This window comes from Corvus hawaiiensis, chromosome 26 (genome assembly GCF_020740725.1).
Source record: "Corvus hawaiiensis isolate bCorHaw1 chromosome 26, bCorHaw1.pri.cur, whole genome shotgun sequence".
Lineage (NCBI taxonomy): Eukaryota > Metazoa > Chordata > Aves > Passeriformes > Corvidae > Corvus > Corvus hawaiiensis.
Genome location: NC_063238.1, coordinates 11192240 through 11214620, shown reverse-complemented (window position 1 = coordinate 11214620; position 22381 = coordinate 11192240). Strand labels below are relative to the sequence as shown.

At 40.2% G+C, this 22381-nt stretch overlaps 1 protein-coding gene across 5 annotated transcripts in view; it reads left to right on the top strand.

Annotated features, from left to right (window-relative positions):
- NCOA2 (nuclear receptor coactivator 2) overlaps window positions 1-22381 on the top strand; it is a 189801-nt gene that overhangs the window by 153584 nt on the left and 13836 nt on the right. For all 5 annotated transcript variants that reach the window (XM_048286206.1, XM_048286208.1, XM_048286207.1 and 2 more), the window contains 9 exons: window positions 6502-6712; window positions 9837-10046; window positions 11815-12030; window positions 12663-12792; window positions 15756-15921; window positions 17785-18063; window positions 18830-18907; window positions 19423-19657; window positions 20497-20674. In XM_048286206.1, coding sequence (XP_048142163.1) covers window positions 6502-6712; window positions 9837-10046; window positions 11815-12030; window positions 12663-12792; window positions 15756-15921; window positions 17785-18063; window positions 18830-18907; window positions 19423-19657; window positions 20497-20674 — 1703 coding nt within the window. The remainder of the gene's footprint in view (window positions 1-6501; window positions 6713-9836; window positions 10047-11814; window positions 12031-12662; window positions 12793-15755; window positions 15922-17784; window positions 18064-18829; window positions 18908-19422; window positions 19658-20496; window positions 20675-22381) is intronic.

Here is a 22381-nt window from a genome sequence, read left to right as displayed (position 1 = left end):
GCTTATGAACCAATTCTCAGAGAGCAGGTTTTGTCCTCTCTAGAAGTTTGTTGTCTAATCCAAGGTAGCTGTACGAACTCCTTTTATTGCTGACGGAAACACAGGAAAATACTCCAGGATTTTTTTTTTTATCTTATACTAATGTGTGTCTAAAACAGATGAGGTAAGCCTCTCTTTACTGATATTCCCATTGACAAGTGGTAGCACAGGTGAACAGTTTGAACTAGCTGCTTTACTTTCTCATGACTAAAGATAGGCAAGTTATGTCTCACCCTAAATGTAAACATGAGACTAACTGTAAAACCAACTTTCAAGAAAGAGACTTTAGTGTCTACAAGCATTGCCAACCTCAAGTAGTTGAAAATCAGGTCTCCTGAATTATGAACTTCTTAAAGTGAATAGTCTATTCACTTTTAATTTTTGGGTTTTATGTTTCTGAGGTTGGGGAGGGATTTGAAGGGGTTGAAGTGTGGGCTACGAATGTATTGCCTTTTCTTAACATTTGAAGACAGAGTTTGTCTCCGAGGAGAGAGGGAAATGGAGGTACAGAAAGGTCCAGGAGCTGGGTTTGTTCAGAAAACCACAAAGCAGTGCAGGAGTCATGATAAAGTGGTAAGGGCTTCCTCAGCACCAAGGTATGGAGAAGCCAGTCCTGTCACTGTGGTGGAAGACTGCTGGATAATGACAGAAGGGCTTTTGTTGCTCCTGTTGGTTGTAAATAGAGCTTTAAAACCCACTTAAAATGCAGTGAAACCTGGAGCTGAATAAACAGAAGTCCAGCATGGAATAGGAGAGGAAATGGTGGGGAATATAGAATAATGTAGGCCAGGCCTTTAAACAAATAACCACTTTACCCCAATTATAAAATCACTAAAAATATTTAGCATCAAAACTCTTCAGCTTTGGAAGATGGTCTCCCACAGGAAGTGCTCATTGCCTAAATTTAGATCAAAGCTGGAACTATTTAGTACAAGACTAGAACAGAGATTCTTGAGCTAAATTCTTCCATCCTCCTGCATCCTTCCCCCTCCTTCTTCCTCCCATATGTAAAAATTAGCCATGTGCTTGTGTTACCTATTTTGCAGGTTTATTTAAAACTTCTCCTCCCTGAGGAATGTTGTATTTTTAAGTAATTAGTCACTGGAGTGTGCAGTTTCTCTGGAAACTGCAGCAGAGCAGCAGTGGGATGGCCTCTACAAGGGAGATCAGTGTGTTGGGAGGCAACAGAGCCATTGCATTTTCTCCTTTTACTTTTGGTGTGACTTTCTGAGCAGGAAATGCTTTGAAGTGCACCACTGTACTAAAAATAGCAGTCTTCTAGGTAGTGTGTTTAAACATACTCTTCTGCAGAGAGCAGCAACTGACAGGAAGCCTTTCTCAAATGGCAGAGAATATTTCCAGCATGGCCGTACCTTTTTCCTTTCCCTGGTGGGATGATGGTTATCAAGCTTTATTAGGCTGATTGCTATTCCAGTTGTAGCAGCTGTAGGGGAGAGGATAAAAGACAGACTTGCTGGGGGCACTAAGCGGGGTTTTTCCTACAGCACCAACCGTAGTAGGGCTGTTGCTGTCAACCACCACAAGTTCTCATATGGTTCACCACTGTTAGAAAGAGAAGAGATTATCCCTCAGCAGTAAGCTGGCCTTCTCCCATTCTCCCTGACAGTCCACTGCCAGGAGCAGCCCCTGTAGTGATCAGGAGATGGTCAGATGTGGCAAGGACGGGCTGACAGCTTGGAGGGGAAGGAGAGTGAAAGTACGGGGGAACATTAGAGAAACATAATGAACAATGTTAGATATTGCCTTGCTAAAGTAGCTTGTTCTCTGAGAAATCACTTGGGGGAGTGTGGAATAAAATCCTGATCTCCACAAGTGTACGCTCCTCTTTTTTGTTCAGTAGACCATAAAGACAGCCTGTTTGACAGGGACTTTGCAATGTAACAGTCTGCACAAGTGCTGTTCCAGAAATCATCTTAAGCATGTACATTTTTGTCCTAAAACTCAGAAACTGCTCTGGTGTTCCTCAAGTACTTCATCAACGCTGCTGTGCTCATGCTTTGTGTGGAAACCAGTATCTTCCCTGTACTAGCATATTTTCTCTACACATGCCACTCATCTTTAAAAAACCTATTTCTGGTTTAATAGTCCAGAATCCATTAAGTTCATGAGGAACATTGATTTCTTCTTGAAATCCTATCAAAATCTTAGAACGGGGATTCCATTTTCTGAATGTCTTTCAATTAGAGCTCTGTTTTCAAATGTTAGTCATAGAGTAGCTTGATAATTTAATAGGATTTCTAGCCAATTTTATGTTTATTGCAGTTACCAGGGAGAAAAATACCATATTGGTTCCACTTCTAATTTCCTTTTCCCTTCTTTTCATAAACCTTTAATTTACTGCCAGTTTGGAGCAAGGATTTGGTTTTGTTTACCTCTTACAGTCAAATGCTTTGCCCTTACTTCTGAGGTGGAAGATGAGCTAACTTCAAATTTATGTAAGTCAGGTGTAGTTTCAAGTTGTGCCCCCACCAAAAGACATCCTGTTGTAATTCCATAGAATACAGGGTCACAGTGCAAGCCATGGGCAGGAAGGAGATTTCCGGAGACCTGAGTATCTTATCCAGTCCTTTACAATCCATGGAAGCTAGACTTTGACACAGCAACTTTTGTAAACCAAACTTCATGTTGAGGTGCAGCTGCCTTTCAGTACAGCTGCAAAAATTCTGTAAGCACTTAACTTTAATCTGTATTTCTCTATATGACAGTATAAAATAAGTACTTTTTCAAATGCAAAAATATTAATGAGAATTGTCTTATACTTTCTGGCACTTAGTGTCCAAGTTCTACAGAGATTGTCATAATTGCATTACTTAGACATAGTGAAAATACCCACACAAGAACTTTCTTGTGATGCTTAGCACTTTATCAGGTGCTTTTTTTTTTAATTCATGACAAATAATTTTTTTACAGGGAGATTAGGGTGTGCCTTCTATTTACATAAAATTCAACTTAGACCATTAACAAAATCAATATAGAAGATAACTAATAGAAAAATCCCATGAACCTAACCAAGCAAATACTTTAATGCTAGTTTCTCTGCATATGGTGCCATTTGAGGGTTAGTCTGGAAAGACTTATGCTAACGCCATGGGTTGGTGTTAATTCCAAATCTCTTGGAGCTTTTGTAGCAGTTGAGAACCCTTATAAAATATTTTATATTGATTATTAAGCAAAAAAAAAAGAAGAAAGTTATGTATTTGTGTTGTTGTAATACATCTGTTGGATTTGCCCTTTCTTTACCGCTTCCTGAGATGAATTAAGACCACCAGTTTTCTGTCACATTTGGATCAATATGTTCTTCATTAGTGTTTTTTTAGGTCTGGTTTTGAGTTTTGTTTTTTGGTTTTTTTTTTTTTTACATCTACTGTTTGAACAAAGAATTGCAGTAGCCAGAATGCTAAAAGAAAAGATGACACAAAATCCCGCATAAAACCAACCAAAAAAACCCCCCTGCAAAATATAAAACTTCCTTTGCTGTTGTCTCAGATACGTGTAATGAAGGCCATATGTCTTAATTCCCCCAAAGAGTACTGAATCATCGTTCTATAATTTATGATGCTCTGTATCAGTCTCTTCTCCTGGCTCTTGCAATCTTGTACCAGATCTCCCATCGCTCAAACTGCAGCTCCTATAAACATCACTCATGGCTGTCTCTTAGAGCGCCTTTTTGAATCTGCTTATCACCTGGCCGTGTAATGATTTAGGCTTCATATAATCACATTTGATTCTTCCTGGCTCAGCCTTTTCTGCTGATGTGCTGGGTCCACCCAGCTGCTTGTAGTTGCCTGGAAGGCAGTGAGTCATCAGTGGGATTTCTCAAGAACAGGTAATCTTGGACCAGCCAACCTATTTTCCTTCAGCAAGAGGGTAGCGGGGTTGCTGGCATAAGAGAAACAGTGTATCCCTGTGTTTAGATTTGAGCAAGGCTCTGTGGCCCTTATGGCAAGTTAGAGGTGCATGGTCAAGATGAAACTGCTGTAAGTGGTTAGGAAGGTGTTTGGAAATCCCTCCACACACAGCAGTTATTGAAGGATTTGCTGTCAAAATGGAGATGCTGCAGGACTCGTGCAGCATCTAGAGCTGCTGTTTTAGTTAACCTAAATGACCTGATGTGACAATAGGGCTTGGTAAAGCTGTGTGTGACACTTGAATGTCTGCAAACACACTGGAGGACAGAATTCAAATTCAGTTGCAGTGAAGAGATACAGAGACAAAATGCTAGAACATTCAAGGTGAATAAAGTTATTATCATTAGTCAAGAATAATGTCTCAGATTTTTTTTTTTTTTTAAGGAGGGGACTGACTAGATAGGACTTTTTCAGAGCTCTTCTAGAGATCATAGTGACTATAAGATGAGTGGGAGTCAGTGCTGTCATGAAATTAAGAGAATGACACACTTTTCTGGAATAGGCCATCAGAGTGTACTATGTGTAGAGTAAATTGTCTGCTTTAGTCAGCAGCTGTAAGGCATTATTTTAAGTCCTGTCTTGGACAGGGCTTCAGCAAAAGTGTGGATCAACTGAAAGCAATCCACAGGAACAACAAGAGTAATAAGAGGCCTAGAAAACAGGTTATTTGCTGAAGAAAATTCACAAGTTGAGATTGTTTATTAATTGCAGCTTAAAACATGAAAGGGCACATGTTTTCAAATACAGAAAAAGTTAGAGAAAGAAAGGAGAACACAGTGTGTTCTCCAGATTCAAAATATGATTGGAAGGAAGGGTCTAAATCCTAGTGTGAGAGATTTTGCATTGAGACTAAGAAAATAAAACAAAAGTAGTGAGGATGGCAGAGTGCTGGAACCAATTCTCCAGGGAAGCTATGGATTTTCTGTCTCTGGATGTCTTTAACAAACAACTGTATGAACTTCCATAGGGAATGGCATACACTGATTTTGCCTTGAGGCTTTAAATTTCTTCCAGTCCTCTGATTCTCTGCTTTCCTACCATTTTGCCAATAACACCAGCCTCTAGATCACCCACATGCTACCTTTTAATGGAGTAAACTCCCTCCTCTTTTGCACCATATACTACAATTTGTAAGACTAGGAGATGATGTAGAAGGAATAAAAAATAATACCATGTTTATTTGCAGTCAGTCACCCAAAAAAGGCACATAGCAGTGTAACCTCGGGGCATTTTAGCTACCTTTGAATAAAATAACTGGACTTCCCAGGAGCAGCTTAGATGTGGCAGGAGGAGTTCTGTACAGACTAATGGGCAGTGCTTCCCAGCTAGCCTGTGAGAGCCCCAGTAGGTAGTTTAAAGCCATCTCAGGTATTTCTACAGTCTTCTGTGATCTGTGGTGTAAGCTTGCTCTCAGTAAGAAGTTCATGATGTGGGAAAGGACAAAAAAAAAACCCAGGAAGAATTGTATTTCAGTTCTGCACGTTTGTGGTGTTATTTCTCAGTTCCCCATCCTTCATGAGTGGCTGCTTACTCTGCTTCTCCTCTCTCATTGCATATTTCCTAATGAAGACACTGATTTTGAGTAGATACTTGTTATAAATACTGTTATGATATAATTACTGTTCAAGGTGGTAGTAACTGAAACTGGACGCCCTGTTCTTAGTTATTACCCAAGTTTTACCCTAATCAAAAGTTTAGGATTGGACATTAGTTGCAATGATTTCCACATTTGAGTCAGAAAATTATTTTAATTCTGAGAGTTTTTAGACAGAGAAGCTGACAAAAGAGAATGCCAGTGAGAATCAATGTATTTAAGAAAAACAAGCAGGTCAGTAATTATGTTAGCATAAGATGAACTTAATTTTTCTCCCATCTTTGTTTCATTATAATTTTCTACTGAATTTGAATGTAAATTCCTATGTAGATTTCTCTTTTCATACTCCAGAGAAGTTATTTTCAATTATTTGGGAAGTTGGGAGCAAAATAAATTCCCAATCCTATGTATATATCTTGCCAGTTAACTTACATAGAGTTATTCAGTGTTCAGGTTTTGAATATAACGAAGAAAAGACATATGGGGAATTATTTTAGCCATAAAGTAACTTTCCGATTGTATGCTTTTAATCAAGTCATAAAGAGACTAGAAACATAACTGTGCTGAAAGAAATATTGGCTATACCTACATAAGCCCCCATCTTCAGCACTCCTGGATTTCCTATTACCCCTGCTGTCAGCACCCGTCACAGAGTGCACAGGGAAGCATCTCCCTGTTGCCCAAGGTATGGAATCATATGTCCTGATGTGGGGCTTTTGAAGGGGTGCCAGTGCCCAAAAGCACGGCAGACTAGCCCTGAGAAGCCTGCACAGTCCCCTTCCAACAGGTTTGTGAGCTTCCTCCACGGCAGGCGTGCTGCCAGACACATCCAAGGCCGGTGCGGGGTGATGGTGGGGGCTGCCTGGCTTGGCACGAGCAGGACGCCAACAGCGGGCGAGCAGCGATGTGTATTGTGGGTTTGTGTGTTCTTTGTTGCAGCCAGGCAGTGAATTGGATAACTTGGAAGAGATTCTGGATGACCTGCAGAACAGCCAGTTACCACAGCTTTTCCCAGATAGCCGCCCAGGCGTGCCAGCGGGCTCGGTCGACAAGCAAGCCATCATCAATGACCTCATGCAGCTCACCAGTGACAGCAGCCCCGGCGCGGCAGTGGCCACCCAGAAACCAGCAATGAGGATTTCACAGAGCAGTGAGTGCACCCCGCGTTCCACACGCGCCTACCGAGCTTGGGAGCCCCCCAGAGCAGGGGTCGGCCAGGGAGGAACTGGGCAGCTCCCAGTCCTGGCCTGGGGTTGTGTGGTGACAGAGCGCCATCTGCGGTCGTCCCAGTTCCAAACACACGAGGAGTTGTGTCTTAACTCGCACACCCTGGAAGTCTGTGTCCTCTGAGACGTTTTAAGGGGTACCCTCAAACCAAACATCCCCTTCGGTGGTTATAAGTGATGCTTCTGTAGTGAGGGTTTTGGCATGGAGAGCACGTGCATTTTTTTGTCATGCAGATCGTTCCTTTCTGGCAGCTCTTGCAGTGGAAGGTGCGAGAGAGGCTTTTCTAAGCATGAAGGAGAGTCTTCTTCTAAAACCACAAGATTAATAGAAGGACAGAAGATTAAGAATGCCCAAGTTTAATTTGAGATTGTGGCTTTTTGTTGAGTCACTTCCAGCTGACAGCTTTCCTTAACCTTATTAATCAGCTTACAAATCAGCACTGAAATGTTGGTTTACCATCATAGCATAATGGAAAGCAAGCAAGACAAGAGTCTTTATCAAGTGCTAATGTTGAATAAAATGGCATAAAAAAAACACAGCTTCATTTTTTGTGCCTGTTGGCTAGGATGGCCGCATCTATTTGCTTCCTTAGATGTACTCTAGGTTTTTTTCTTGTAGGGTTTAGTTAATATTTTTAGCCATTCTGATAATATTAAACTAACATTGAGCCACTTTCAAATTCACTCAAATTACTTAGAAATATTTAGATAAATATTAGTATTCTATCAATAAATATTAATGTTTAAATTCATATTAAAGCCACTTCAGATTCCTAAATTATCACTTGTTATCCATGTTGCTCAGAGAAAGATGCTTGTGCTTAATGTACTCACTTTTGTGAGTACAGAGTTACTAACAGCAGCAGCACAAAAGTCAGAAGGAAATCTCTGTGCATGTGAAGTCTTTAGCATATTTTTCCTGAATCAAGGTCTGTTTGTTCCTTCCAGTGTAGCCTTTTAGCTTTCGAGGGTTAGCCTAGCTTTAAATCTGCTTTCAAAGCTACTGGCAGTACAGTAACAGTATGATTGTAAATGAGAGTGGCTTGGTGGTTAGCAGCAGTTCTGTAAAAGCAGCATCCTGTTTCCCATCTAAATTAAAACCCTGAAACTTTTTCCCCCATCTCAGTCTCGTGTCTGTGCCTGATTCCCCTAGGAACTTCTGCCTTGTTTTCCATAGAAGAGCATTCAGAAAACAGGTTCACAGAAATAGTGAAGGGCCTCTCGTATGCTCACAGAAAAGCAATGTAGAATGAATGCCAAATCATATGCAATTCCAAAAGAGATTTGGGGGTTTTTACTGGTTTTTTTCTGAAGAAATAACCATCTTTACTGTTACAGGTTTTACATGAAGATACTTAAAATATTTTTTTCTGTTGAAAAATAAAAACGCTGCTAGATCTGCCAGGTTGCTAGAGTCTGTTACCTGAAGGATAGGGAGCCTCCTTCAGTCCCATCCTGACGAACAGTAGAATATATGATCTAAGCACCAGTAGAATATATGATCTAAGTGTTGTTATTTTGTGCTGCATTTGCAGAATTCCTTTTTGTAATATTAGTGGGTGCTGGCAAAGCTGCACATACAGTAACTCACTTATCTATGTGATTTTTCAAACTTCTGGAGCAAACTGTTCAACTGTCACTGAAGTTCAATTTTGCTTCAATCCTTAGACTTTGTGATGCCCCTAATCTTGAGAAAGTAATTCTTGCTTCGTATGTAAGTTTTGTTTGCTTAGTTGAACAGTCAGACAAGACAAAATTTTGATCTCATGGTTAGGAATTAGGTGTATGTGATGTGATATATTTTCTGTACACACATATGAGCAAATTCACCTGGCAGAGAACTTATATTAAAAAAAAAAATACAATAAGTTCCTTTAATCTGGTTTTATAAAATAAAAATAAAAGAGACCTCTGTTATGAGATACTTCTGTACATTTTAACAAACTTACTAAACCTCAGCTAAGTTTTCAGATTCAAAAGTAGCACTATTTCAGTCTAAAATAAGAAAGTAGTTACTTAACTTCTCAGTAATGTGGTGAACACAAAAATGCAGAAGTCACTTTAAGGATGCTGCTGTATCACAGCTGCTCCTAGGGGAAGCTATCAGAAAGTATTGCAAATAATACTTTCACAAAAACGTTTAATTTACTTGCATTTATTTTATGGGTATGATTGGAACTTGAATCAAAGCTACAAGGTCAGTGTTTGATTCGTGTTTGAGAACCAGTTGAGCACACAGAGGATGCTTTCACGCATTTTGGAACATTGCCCAAAGACCAGCTGAGCCAGATACTTGCCAGTCACAGTCTGAAACTCACTTTTCTGAGGCAGTCTGCAGTTTTATTTGCAGGGGCTGATTTTAAAAAGCACAACCCAGAAGAAAGTAGTTACATAAAGGTGGCAGTAACCATCAAGGATGGTTCTATTTTACCAGAATATTATGGTTGCACGGCTCTGTTTCTGGACTGGTTTTTTGTTGTTGCTGAATCATGGAAGTATTTATTTTTATTAATGACAAAAAATGTAAAAAAACCCCAAAATATTAAGCGGGTCATGTTGAAATGGGGCTGTGGGATCCAATATAGAGTCAGTCTGTCCTTATTTTGAAAACTTCTTCAGGGGCACAGATTATGCTGGAAAACTCTCAAAATTGAGATAATTCTAACAATCTGCAGGATGACATCTGCATGCACCTAGTCCTACTAGGTGTAAGATTCATTGGCAGTAGTGTGTACATCACGTAGTGGTGTATTTTGCTTTAGTGGCTCTTCTGTCAGTTAAATTGCGTCATTTAAAGTTTTTTTAAGTATGCATCGTACCTGGTTTGTGTTTAGTGTCAGAATGTTCCATTTTGAAATTTACATTTAAATGTCAAGAAGGGATGTTTCTCAGACAGATATGGAGTGGGTAAATTATGCAACATTAAACAGCTGAGCCCAAGATCTTCAATTGTGTCTGGGTTCTTTTTTTCTTTTTTTTTTTTTTTTTTTACCTAGTGAAGTTTCCATTCTTGTAACTTTGTTTTTTTTCTTTGCTCCTCCTGTCTAGCTTTTAATAACCCACGAGCAGGGCAACTTGGCAGGTTATTACCAAACCAGAATTTACCACTTGACATAACACTGCAGAACCCAGCAGGTGCAGGAACTTTCCCACCCATAAGAACGAGTAGCCCCTACTCAGTGATACCTCAGCCGGGACTGATGGGCAGGAATGAAGGGATGATAGGAAGTCAAGGAACTTTAGGCAACAGTAGCACAGGTAAGATGATTTTCCTTTTTATTAAAAATATACTTGTGTAACAGGCTATAGCATGTGCAGCTTAACACTGGGGTTAATACCAGTCCAGATTATTGCTTTCTATAAAGTCTGGAAGAAATCATGTTTTGTGGGAAGTTATGTATTGGCATATTTATTTTGAATTTCTGTGTATTTTTAGTCCTGCCTTGTGTGCACTGCTTTTTACCTACCTGTGGAGATGTGTCTTTCAAAACAAAATCATGGGCAGTACTGATGCCCTTATGATGTTGGCTTTGCCCTCAATTATCCTTTATTTATTACCCTTAGTTCCTTTTTGGGAACCATCAGATGTTGCAATTAACAACATGTTAACCTAATAATGAACAAACATATAGCGTGTTTGACAAGAAAAGTCTGATGGACGTATTTCAACTAGTGCATAGCCTGAGATTGTGCAAGTGTGTGACAACCACTGTAAGAGCTCTGAGTCAGGCATAAAACCAGGCATTTTAGGTCCTCTCAGCTGGCTATTTGGTGTCAAGTTTTTAGCTTTAGTTTGCATCACTGTTAAAAAAGACATGCAGCCAGACACTGAAATACTTTATTTAAGCAGTTTAGAGGTCAACTTGTGTTCTTTCAAGTGTCCTATTACTTTCATGTTCTGTATACGTATTAGAGGATTTTATTAATCTTAAGTGTACAAGTTAGAGAGTATTATTGTGTCCCTGCCTTGTTCTAGCAGAGCACATCTGTCAGCTGATAGAATATGTACATAAATGGACCAAACCTGAGGATGTAACACTAAAGCAAATTTTGTACAGCAGCTGAAACAAAGACCCTTTTGAGAGGGTTTTTCTCTGGTTATATGTTACCAAATAATTGAACTGATAAGTAATAATTGTTTGTGTGGCTTTTAGTATTCATTTAGGGATGTTGCAAAATGCAACTGAAAAGACTAATATGAACCAGTAGTCCTACCTGAAAGCAGTGTTTTACCTACTCTCTTGACTGAGTAAAATTGAAATGTATAAATACTATGAATGCCATCTTTGGGGGTTGGAGTTTTTTGTGTTGGGTTTTGGTTGAGGTTTTCTGGCTACTGTCAGAGTGTAGTATTCTATATATTCCAAGTGTAAATAAAGTGTATCAGTTGTTTACAGTAGATGTGGGAGGACTTCCCCTAAAATAACGGTAATGAACTTCAGCATCTATCGGAAAGTTCCTGTGAGTAATTTCCCTGCACTGTACATTGGTCTGAGATTATCTGGGTGAGCCTTGAAGCTAAGATGGCTCTAGGTTCCAAATGAAAGAAGTCACCAAAAGACATTTGCCGAACATAAATTGATACTCAGTCCTTCTAATTTGTAAGCGTGTTTAATGTTAACATGTTGTTACTCAAGTCCCCATTCTCACTTAGCATTGGAAAGTAAAGCACTGACACACACATCAGCAAACGTGATTCATTTCCTGAGGAAGGAAGTTAAGGCTATCCACACACCCTCAGCACCTGTTGCAGACTACATGTGGGAACACTTACTCTGAGCAACATTTCGGAAATGATAAAAGGATCTTCCTCCTGTAAGATGTATCACAGTCTCCAGTCCCTTGACTAAGCAGCATAAGGCATCGCTCTGTAGCTTTGCACATCTGGATGGGAAGTTGTGGTACAGTGTGCTTTGAGTGAAACTACTGCATTTTCATTGCTGAAAATGCAGCTCCTCAGGCAGCAGTAGTGCTAAGGCTGTTCTGGTCATGTGCTGGTACCTAAGTGTGTTTGGCTTTTGTGCAGGAATGATGGGTGGCAATGCCCCTCGGCCTGCCATGGCGTCCGGGGACTGGGGCAGCCAGGCTCCCGCTGTGAGGGTGACCTGTGCGCCCACGGCTGGTGCCATGAACAGGCCAGTGCAGGCAGGCATGATCCGCAACCCCACGGCCAGCATCCCCTTGAGACCCAGCAACCAGCCTGGCCCAAGGCAGATGCTTCCATCTCAGGTCATGAATATGGGTAAGTCACATCTGGAGCTGTTCCTTTTGGCACACGCTGGATTGTTAAAGATGAAGCAGGAGGAAAAAAAAAAAGAAAAAAATCCTACTTCAATTATAGATTTGATGAGAACCATATTTCACCGTGAAATTTTCCTGCAGATGTGGGAAAGAAGGTGTCTAAAATACTAAATTTTAACACATGTATTAAGATGGACAGTTCCTGTTACCCTCTAGCTCCATGGTTGTGTGGCCAAAGAGGATATGAAGTTGCCTTGGTTCACTAAAGACTGTGGAGTTTTTTTAGTGGACATGCTGTGGACAGGATAATTGTTCCTGGTCACTTTTAAAGCAAGTACATTATAATACTGACTCTATGTACTGTCTTTTTCTGATGCTTGTCTTTTTAATTTTTGCATCTATGATGTTGTATCTGCTATTTTGTAATTTTGAACCACTTTCAGAGTACTCATGTTTTCTCAAATTTTAAAAGCAAATTTTAACAAAAGAGTAATGATGCTTTTAAGTGTAATGTTGCTGAGGTCTTAATGCTTTTGTTTGCTTTCACCATAACATAGATAACTCAATTGAAAGAATTAACTTGACAGTAGCTTCTCTTCAGGAAAGTTATATGGTTATTTTTTTCTTGATTAGGGCCATCTGAATTGGAGATGAACATAGGAGGACCTCAGTATAGCCAACAACAGGCACCTCCAAATCAGACTGCACCATGGCCAGACAGCATCTTGCCTATAGAGCAGGCAACTTTTGGTAGTCAGAACAGGTGAGTCTTGGTGTCACATCAGAGCACAGAGAGATTTTGCAGGCCTATATTTTACACACCTTGTGGGAACAAAGTTCTACATAAAACATTCACCAAATGTACATCAATTTAATTTTTGTATTATTTTGTGCTCTGAAATGTATGTGTGTTCCAATAATATTTATAAATGCTGTCTTTGCCATGTAATGTGTTGAATGAATTGAAAGTTCTGTATCACAGTGAATGCTACCAGCACTTCGGGTATAGTTGCACCATTTTTCACCTCTGGAGCATTAACGTGGGCATGATTCTGTCTGATTTCACTGTTCTTATTGTTAACAACTACACTCAACACTAAATGTGGAAAAGTGCCTGTAGTACTAGCCATGACTATGTAGTCATAATATCTGTCCCCTCCTGCAGTGGGGTAGCAATTTAAGTGATGTAGGACATGGTTAATTATGTTTTGTTTGGGGTTTTTTAATTCACCTAAATTCTGTAAAAGATGAGGAAGGAAAGATGAAGTGAAAGGAAGGCTGCCTCTTCCCTGAAGCTAGCTCCTCCTCAGGTAATCAGAACTGCAGTTTGGTCACAACTCATTAACTCACATGTAATGTATTTATAACTTCATTCATCATTAAGACTTTTAAATGATGGCAATGTAATAAGAAGTTTACACTTCTTAAAAAAGAGCCATGTCTTCTCCAAAAGGTTTGCAGCTTACTTTAGAGAAACTGTGTATATATGGAATGTCTAAGGAATGCAAAATGGACAAGCAAGTGCAAAATGTTGAAATATTTCTAATTATGTAAGTAGTAAATCAGGGGATCACTGAAAAGAAAATGAAGTAGATACATTTGGGAAAAAAGTATGTTTAAAATATGTTAATCTTCTGACTACATTCTCTTAGTTTTCATTAGGATGTCCAAAAATAGTATCCATAAATATATGTGACATTTTCTTTGTTATATTCCATGCTTTTCAAGATGTTTCCTGGTGTTTCCCTCAGTTAGCTTATCCATATGCAAAATGCACTGTATGTATAACTGAATTATTCACTTTAAAAATTACACCTTAAAAAAAAATACAGTGTCATTCTGGTCAGCAAGCCAGGCAGTTGATTCTTCCTTTTTTTTTACCTTTGCATTTCTCATAATTTCCTTATAGCTGAAGATTGTGGAAAAAATTCCCATTGCATCTGAAAGTAACAATATTTTGATCATTTACACCCCAACCAGAAACAATTGAATGGTTAATGCTGCCATTTCTTGCTTTATTAATCTCCAAGATTGGTGTTTTCATAATCTGATTGTTGCCATGTATTAAATGAGTAAAAATAATTCTTAAATTAAAAATTAAAATTGTCCCTGGGGTATATAAAAGAAATGGAGAAATTGTAAGTAATTGTTGTTGTTGTTGCTTAATACATAGAATTTGACAAACATTTTGGGGTTTTTATCATGTGTGTTCACGCTCATTTGCAATTTCAGGGAGGGTTTTTTTGCTAGCCTCATCAATTGTTTTTCCTTATAATAGATCCCTTCTTATAAGTTATCTTTAGAGTTTGTAAGCCATTTGAATCAAAGGGGGTTTTTTTTGTCTTCCCTTTTGATGATTCATAATTCCACCTATAAGAGTTAAAGAAATCTCTCTATGAGTTTGATTAATACTTTGCAATGTTTTAAAGGTATGTCATATATCCTTTTTTTTTTGTTTACTATCTGGGATCCAGTTAAAAAGAATACATTTTTATTAGTTTTCCTGCCTGCCATCCTTTGAGTTTTTTCGGTGTATAGCCTGATGATGCAGCTCTCCTGCTTAGCTTTGACACAGAGATTAGACTTCCATGGCAACCATATATCTCATTATGGAAACTAAATACACAAACATGTTTCTTTGTTTTTTCTAAACAGACATGTAAAAAGGGTTCCCATATAGTGTTTTTCCTCCCTCCATGGGTGACAGCTTTTATTGTCTCTGAGTAATTATCTGGGATGAGAGTCTTCCATGATGTGTGTACTGTAGCTGCTCTGCCTGCAGAATGCTTTGCTCTTTATATTTTCTGTTGCAGTTTTGTGGTAGCGTGAGTGAAGCAGGGCAGGTGTGTGAACTGCAAAACAAAAACGTGTCATTTGGCTGCAGATAAGGTGTTATTTCAGATTTAGTTTGTTTCTCAGGAAGTTTTGTCCTTTGGGTTTATAATAAACCTTTATTCTGCCTTTGTAACTGCGAGTGTGCTTCGCATACAAATTCAGGGGTGAGGTAAGCAGGATTTATAGAGCCATCACATGCAGCCTGACAGTAGCCAAATTCTTGCTGATGTCCTTCCAAGGCACATAACCAAGTGTATAAACTGGTACCCAAATGTGCATTTGGGGTGAACCGATGCAGTGTTTTGCTGCAAAAAAAAGGGGAATGTCCTTTTCTCCCTGGTCCCTCATGCTTCTGCCCAGCTCTTCCAGATGTTCAGTTTGTGCAAGCTTAGTCAATCCATGGACCCCCTCTGTGACTTCTTCAGCTTGTTTAGCCTGATAGAAAACCAACTAAGGGGAGAGTCTGTGGAAATAAATACTTGTGAAATGAATACTACTTGTGGTAGTATACTTAATCTGACATCAGAAATTCCAAGTTAGTTTTTAAAAAGCAATTATTTAGCCTTCTGTCTTCAGTGATGATATTCTATACTGACTTCTCTGTTCCTCTGTGTACCCTGTAATACGCAATCAGCGCTCAGGCTACCTCTGGTGGGCTTTCTTGCTTGTCAGATATACCACGCTTGTAGGGTCTTGGCAGGCATTAATCACACTATTTAGTTACTTCTTTGGGTAGCATAACTTTCATCCAGAGTAACTTTCTAAGCAGAATTGGCCGCGATTAAAATAATTTCTGTCTCCACTTGTTAGTTCAATTTGAGTACTAATCCTCTGATACTATTTCACGTTTTCTGGCAGCTGTTTACCAATGCTGTGTTCATGTTTTCACAGGCAACCGTTTGGCAGCTCACCAGATGATCTCTTGTGTAATCATCCTTCATCAGAGTCACCAAGTGATGAGGGTGCTCTCCTGGATCAGCTTTACATGGCATTAAGGAATTTTGATGGTTTAGAAGAAATTGACAGGGCTCTAGGAATACCAGAACTAGTGAGCCAGGTATACTGGACATGGTATTTTGCATGTATTAGATATTACTTTTATAAGATATGTTGTCAAGGTGGGGTTGAAAAAGGGGATTATAAAACACCTCTTGCAAGCTAGGATGGTGGAAGTCCGTTTAATGGCTCAGCGTCACCTGAAAACCTTCCCTCAGCCCCTGCTTTAATCTTCCTTCCTCTCCCCTGCCAGCCTCACCTAGATCTCCTTCTTCTGACCTGCTGTATGCAACTAAACTGACCAAAACAAAACAATGGTGGTCAGAGGAACAAGTGTAGGGGGAGAAAGGTAAGATCATGGCCAGCAACAGTGTATAGGAAAGAGGAAAATAAGAACATGAAGACCTAGGAGCAGAGGAGCAGGATCAAGAGTTTAGTGTGATGGGGGTAATAAGCTTTTGTATTAGCAAACCTGAGATGTGTAAATTCACCCATGGTTTTTTCCTTAGCTGATTAGTGTGTGTTAAGGGATGAGTTTTATCTGAGGCAGCTGATGTCATTCCAAGCACTTAAACTGTAATTTTTTTTTTCTAAGTTATGAGCATGCTTCCTAAACTTTGTTCTATGCTTTTTCATCCCCACAGTAATTTTTGTTGACTTCCATGTGATTCTTGCCCATTTCAGTCTTATGTGGTACAAATAAAATGTGGTAAAAATAGAAGTATTTTGCATGAAAGTTAGTTCCTGACGTTTCTGGCATCAGAATTTTTTTTCCAAAATCAGTGTATGTCTGTATAATGACTTAATATTCTCAGAGGAGCCTGCAGTACCCAGTTCATTCCCCAGCACTCATCAGCACCCTGAGCATAACTTCTGAACTAGCTCTGCATTTTAGATATGAAATAGGACCAATGAAATTCTGCTTTGAACATGAGAAAGCTATCTCCAAGCCTATTTGGTACAACACAGAACTCAGTGAGGTGTAGAGCTGGAGATACAATTTATTGCTGAACTTCAATTTTGCAGTAGGAAACTGTCATGCAGTATTATACAGGTTTTGGAATGCTACCACCAAAAATTATGAATAATGGTTTATTTCAAACTAAGCAGTAAATATGTTTCTATTTAATTAATAATTCAGTGGAAACAGTTAAAGGATCTTGAAGATAAGAGAACTGCTTCATTTTAAAACATGTTTTTTAAAATAGCCTTTGAACATTTTACAGCAGCTTAAAGACTTTCATGAGGGCACTGAAATTTAGATTAACTTCATTTTCAAGGTCAGTGTGGAATAAGCTATAAAATTATTCTGGCTAGAGCAAATATTACGGGAGTATCTAGAATGGAATTTAGAATTGTGTTAGCTTATTTATGCTAATGGATAATCAGTTAGTGCAAAAGTGCCCTGAAAGAATTAGGCACTCTGTTCACATTAGCTTCTGTAATAGTTTCAGGCGTCTTTATTTGAAGTCATTCTTTTGTTTAAAGATACTGATAAAAATCTACTTATTCATTTGTAATACCTTTGAATTTATCTCAGATTCAAGGGCAAAAATACGCTGGCATCACTTCATTTACAGATTTTGATCTAGCATTTGTTGTTTCAGGTTTTTATTAATTAGAAGAGTAATACAATGTCTGTGTAAAGAACACAAGCAAGATTGTGGGGTTTTGTTTAAAAAAAAAACAACAAAAGAAAAGGGAGAGGAGGAATTTGTCTCCACGAATGTATTTTGATACTTAAATACACAATTCTGCTTATTTTTAAGTTTTATATTGAGGTAAAGAAAGCTTATGTAATTTTCTGTTTCAAAACATTCACATCCTAGAAGGTTGTTTTCGCAGGCTGTCCCTATTAGTCCCGTATAATCCTCTGGGAAGCCGTGTCCCGCCAACTGTTCCTATTGTTGGTGTATTTCTGCAGAGCCAAGCTGTCGACCCCGAGACCTTCCCCAGCCAGGAGTCCAGCATGCTGATGGAGCAGAAGGCTCCGGTGTTCTCGCAGCAGTACGCGGCGCAGGCGCAGATGGCGCAGGGCAGCTACGCGCCCATGCAGGACCCCGGCTTCCACGGCATGGGGCAGCGCCCGGGGTACACCGCCCTGCGCATGCAGCCGCGGCCCGGCCTGCGGCCCGCCGGCATCGTGCAGAACCAGCCCAACCAGCTGCGGCTCCAGCTGCAGCACCGGCTCCAGGCGCAGCAGGTACAGCCCCCTCCGTGCCCGGCTCCGTGCTGGCACAGGCGCCTCTCCTGGGCGGCACCTGCGGTCAGCTTGCGCCAAATACACCGGGTCTTGCTTCAGTGCGCTCCTAAGCTAAAAACAGGAGCCACAATAACTTGACAAGATAGTGCCTTGCACATTCTCTTTTTTGATTTTCCGTTTTGGCATCTCTACATTATTCTTTGTGCTTTTTGCTGTATCTTTTTCTATTTGTTGTGTCTTGACTTTTCCACCAATCTAACTGCTTTTATTGCTGCCTGTTACCTGCATCCTTTTTTTTCCCCTTGGCCTTGGTCTACTTTTGAGAATTGTTTTAAGTTGTTTCATTTTTAAATATATGGGTTCATAGTACTATCAGTGAGATATCAATGCTTTTTCTGTTTGAGGAGGAAAGATAATTTCTGCCTTAAAACATCAGGGTGAGGTCTACTTTGGAGTAAACCTCAACAGTCCAGTCCTAAACTGAAAAAGAACAGGAGCTATGAAGGGAGCATGTTTGTTGTAAACAGCGTAGTACCTGTGTTGTTATTTGCATGGTGTATTATCCCTTCAAGAAACAGCATTCTGTGAATGGTAGTAGGATTTGAGGAGGAAAATTAGTCACTGCTTGAATATGTAGAACTAGGTCTACAGTCCAGCTGACCAGGGAAGTAGATCTATATAACTCTGTATGTAACACTTTTTTTTCTCTTTCCCTTTAAAAACTTTTGGGTTTTGGTGTTGGGGTGGTTTGTTTTTTTCTCTTTAGAATCGGCAGCCACTGATAAATCAGATCAGCAGCGTCTCCAATATGAATCTGTCTTTGAGAACTGGAGTGCCAACACAGGTGAGAGAAATAATACCTTTAAAAAAAAAAAAAGTCACTTTCTTTTTTGCTTGCTTCCCTCAATATAATGCAGTAGTAATGCTATGTGGCAAGCACAGTTTCGATACAAATAACACAATCTGCATGATAGGGAGTATTTTGCTATTTTATATCTGAGAGTCATTCCCATTTTTACATGAGATGGATGGTTGTTTAATAAAGATTTTATATAACTGCATTTTTAACCATGCTTCTAATTTCCTAAAGATGTATGTTTTTAATGAGCTGCTCTATTTGCAGTTACAAATCACTGCAACCTTAAACACTGGTATTATTTCAGTTAGTGACTCTCGCACTGTTGCAAGTCTTTCCCAGCAGAAGTATTAGCAAGATTATTTTCTCCTTCTTTATATTTCTGTTAGTTGTGTGATGAGGGGGAAAAAAGCTGGAATCTCCCAGATTGCTCTAGTGGAGATGCCTCCAAGGCTGGGTTGCCTTGAAGGGTTATTGATGGGTGGCGGTGGTTTTTCCCACAGGGCCCCATCAACGCGCAGATGCTGGCGCAGAGGCAGCGGGAGATCCTGAGCCAGCACCTGCGGCAGCGGCAGATGCAGCAGCAGCAGCAGGTGCAGCAGCGGACGCTGATGATGCGAGGGCAAGGCTTGAGCATGACCCCCAGCATGGTGGCCACCGGTGGCATCCCAGCAACCATGAGCAACCCGCGCATCCCGCAGGCAAATGCACAGCAGTTTCCATTTCCTCCAAACTACGGTACTGGTTCCACCCCCCCTCAGTGCATTTTGTCAGTCCTGACTCCCCCGTGTTCCCCCCTGTGCTGGGTCCAAGCCCCTGGTCCACAGGCTCTTGCCTGGCTCCCTGGGAAGAGTGGAAACCATGGTGGTTTGGACCCCTTGGAGGTTCCACTTTCCTAGCCCTAGTACCAGTTATTCTCCAAGCATCGTTCGCTCTTTGAGCAGTAGCAGAAGTGCAGTGTGTTTGTTTATATATAGATATATGCAGATAAATGTGTGTATGCACACACAAACACATATATGTGTATGTATTTGCTTGATGGACTCTGAATTTTGAGTGAACTAAACAAAAAACTCTTTAATTTAAATAATATATATCAGTTTTAGATAAGGCATTCAATTCTCTACCCCTAACCCAAAGTGTAATATGATAATTAATACCATTTCCTTTCTTTGTTTTACAAAGCCACAAACCACGTTGTTCTGGGCAGTTACCTCCATACAGTTATTGTTATACAGTTTCTTTATTTATACCTACTGTATAAGTTATAATTATTTTAAATAATATGTTATGTGAAAGTTCTGCTGATATAATAAATTATGCCCATCCATTTCTCAATTTGGTATCTACTCTTACTGATCTATTATCCTTTACACCAGTTTCTAATAGTAATAATGTTTCATAATAGTGCTTTCCCTCCATGTATTTGTAACTGCTTTATGAAAATGAAGAGACACAAAGTTAAAGGTTCCAGATAATATAAGTAGGACTGTGTAAGGACAAGTCAGCAGGTATGAGCTCTTGGTTTGTTTTAACTCTGAATGTACAGTGGGTAAATGTCTTGTTCTCTTCTTCAGGTATTAGTCAGCAGCCCGATCCAGGCTTCACAGGGGCCACCACGCCTCAGAGTCCACTGATGTCACCAAGGCTGGCTCACACTCAAAGCCCCATGATTCAGCAGTCTCAGGCTAATCCTGCCTATCAGTCTTCTACGGAGATGAATGGGTGGGCACAAGGGAATATGGGTGGTAACAGGTAAATCCAGAAGAAAACCAAAATGAACACATAGAATAATGGGGTCATTTATGGTCTACACTTACTTATGGGCTTGTTTTATGTAATTGTTCGCGTGTTTAGTTGTTGTTAACTATCTATCCTAAAAGAGATTTCTTTTCAATTTGGCTTGACGAATTGGTTTAAATTCTGTCTTCATACAAGGCGAAGTGAGTGCATAGCTAAAAGACCTGCATCCATACAATGCATTGCTTTGTCTGTGGTAACTGATCAAGCACTGTGTGCCCTTAAGAAGCACCTGTGCTGCGCAGTGAACTCCAGCCCCTAATGTTTGTGTGGATGCATTTCTTCTGCATATGATTTTCATGTTATGCTCCCACACTGCTTTCCACATGGCTGGATCAGCTGAGCCAGAGCCTATGCATTCCCTACTGCTCTGGAATTGCAATGACTGGATTATCACCTCCCACTTTAAATGCTGGAGTGTAACCAGGTTCAGCCCATTAGTGCTTGCACATGCTGGGGGTCAGCATATAGCTGTCATTCTCTGACAGCATTGTAGCAATACCTCACGCATGCAGTCACCTTTTCAGCTGAGGCCCCTGCCCCTGTGGGTGTAGCTCTAATAATCAGTCTGTCCAAATCAAATGGATTGGATGTTGAACACTATCAGTAGGCAGCAGTGAGCTTCCAGATGACAGTGATCTGAGCTTTTCCTTGGAAGATGGGAGGAGCTATCAGGTACAGCCTGTATCACTTGACACGGGGGTGCACACAGCTGTCTCTAGCACAGTGCTTTTGTCATCCTGAAGTTCTCAGGCTGAGTGTCCTAGCACAGCAACAAATCTTTTTCCTGCTAGTTGACAAAGATTTAATAAACCCAGAACACCAGTATTTTATTGATGAGGCTCATCCAAGTAAGGTGCCCCTAAAGCAGCTGATTTATCTCTTATCCTCATCCTTGTCCATGCCTCATCCTCACTGTCTTCCTGAAGCATCTGCAGGGGGCATAGCTGTTGCTGTCATGGCTTCTGCCAAAAATGGCAGCAGGGGCAGCTCCATAAGTCCAATGGTTGGCTTTGCTGAACTGCAGCTCTACAGCAGAGACATGTCAAATGTGCTTACACAAGCCACTGAGTATTCACAATGATCTGTAGTGTACTGTTTCAGCCATCCAGATAACAACTTCAAATTGGGGTGAGGTGGCCTGAAAAGACATGGAATTGGAAGGAAGAGAATGGTGGGATTTTCTGGGTTTGGTCCTGTGCCCAGAATGCTGTTGCACTCCACCAAGTCTGAGTGCACAGCAAGAGCCTAACAGGGTACCCAAGTGCAAGGTTGAGCGTTAACCCTGAAAGATTTCCTCAGCTGTGGGAGCAGTGTTTCACAGGGAAGGGAAAGTCAGCCACTGATACAGACACAGCAGCTTTTCCAGTATTTCAGTCTAATGCAGATCCTCTAAACAGACACTTTGTCAGTAATAATTCCTTCAGTGGCTGTTGAGTTATGCTCCAAGACTACAAAAGACTGATGTGTAAACAGTGGAGTGCATTTTAGGAAATGTAAAGAAGTCTCTCATATGGCTTTCAACATAATGGGAAGGAAGATACTGTCCAGAAAGCACTTGGACTAAATAAAATCTGGGATGAGGTTTTCCACCTGAGTTACTCCTCTTTAAGTTGATCAGAAGTGCCCTTATAGGAGCATGTAGGGTAATTGTCTTAGACT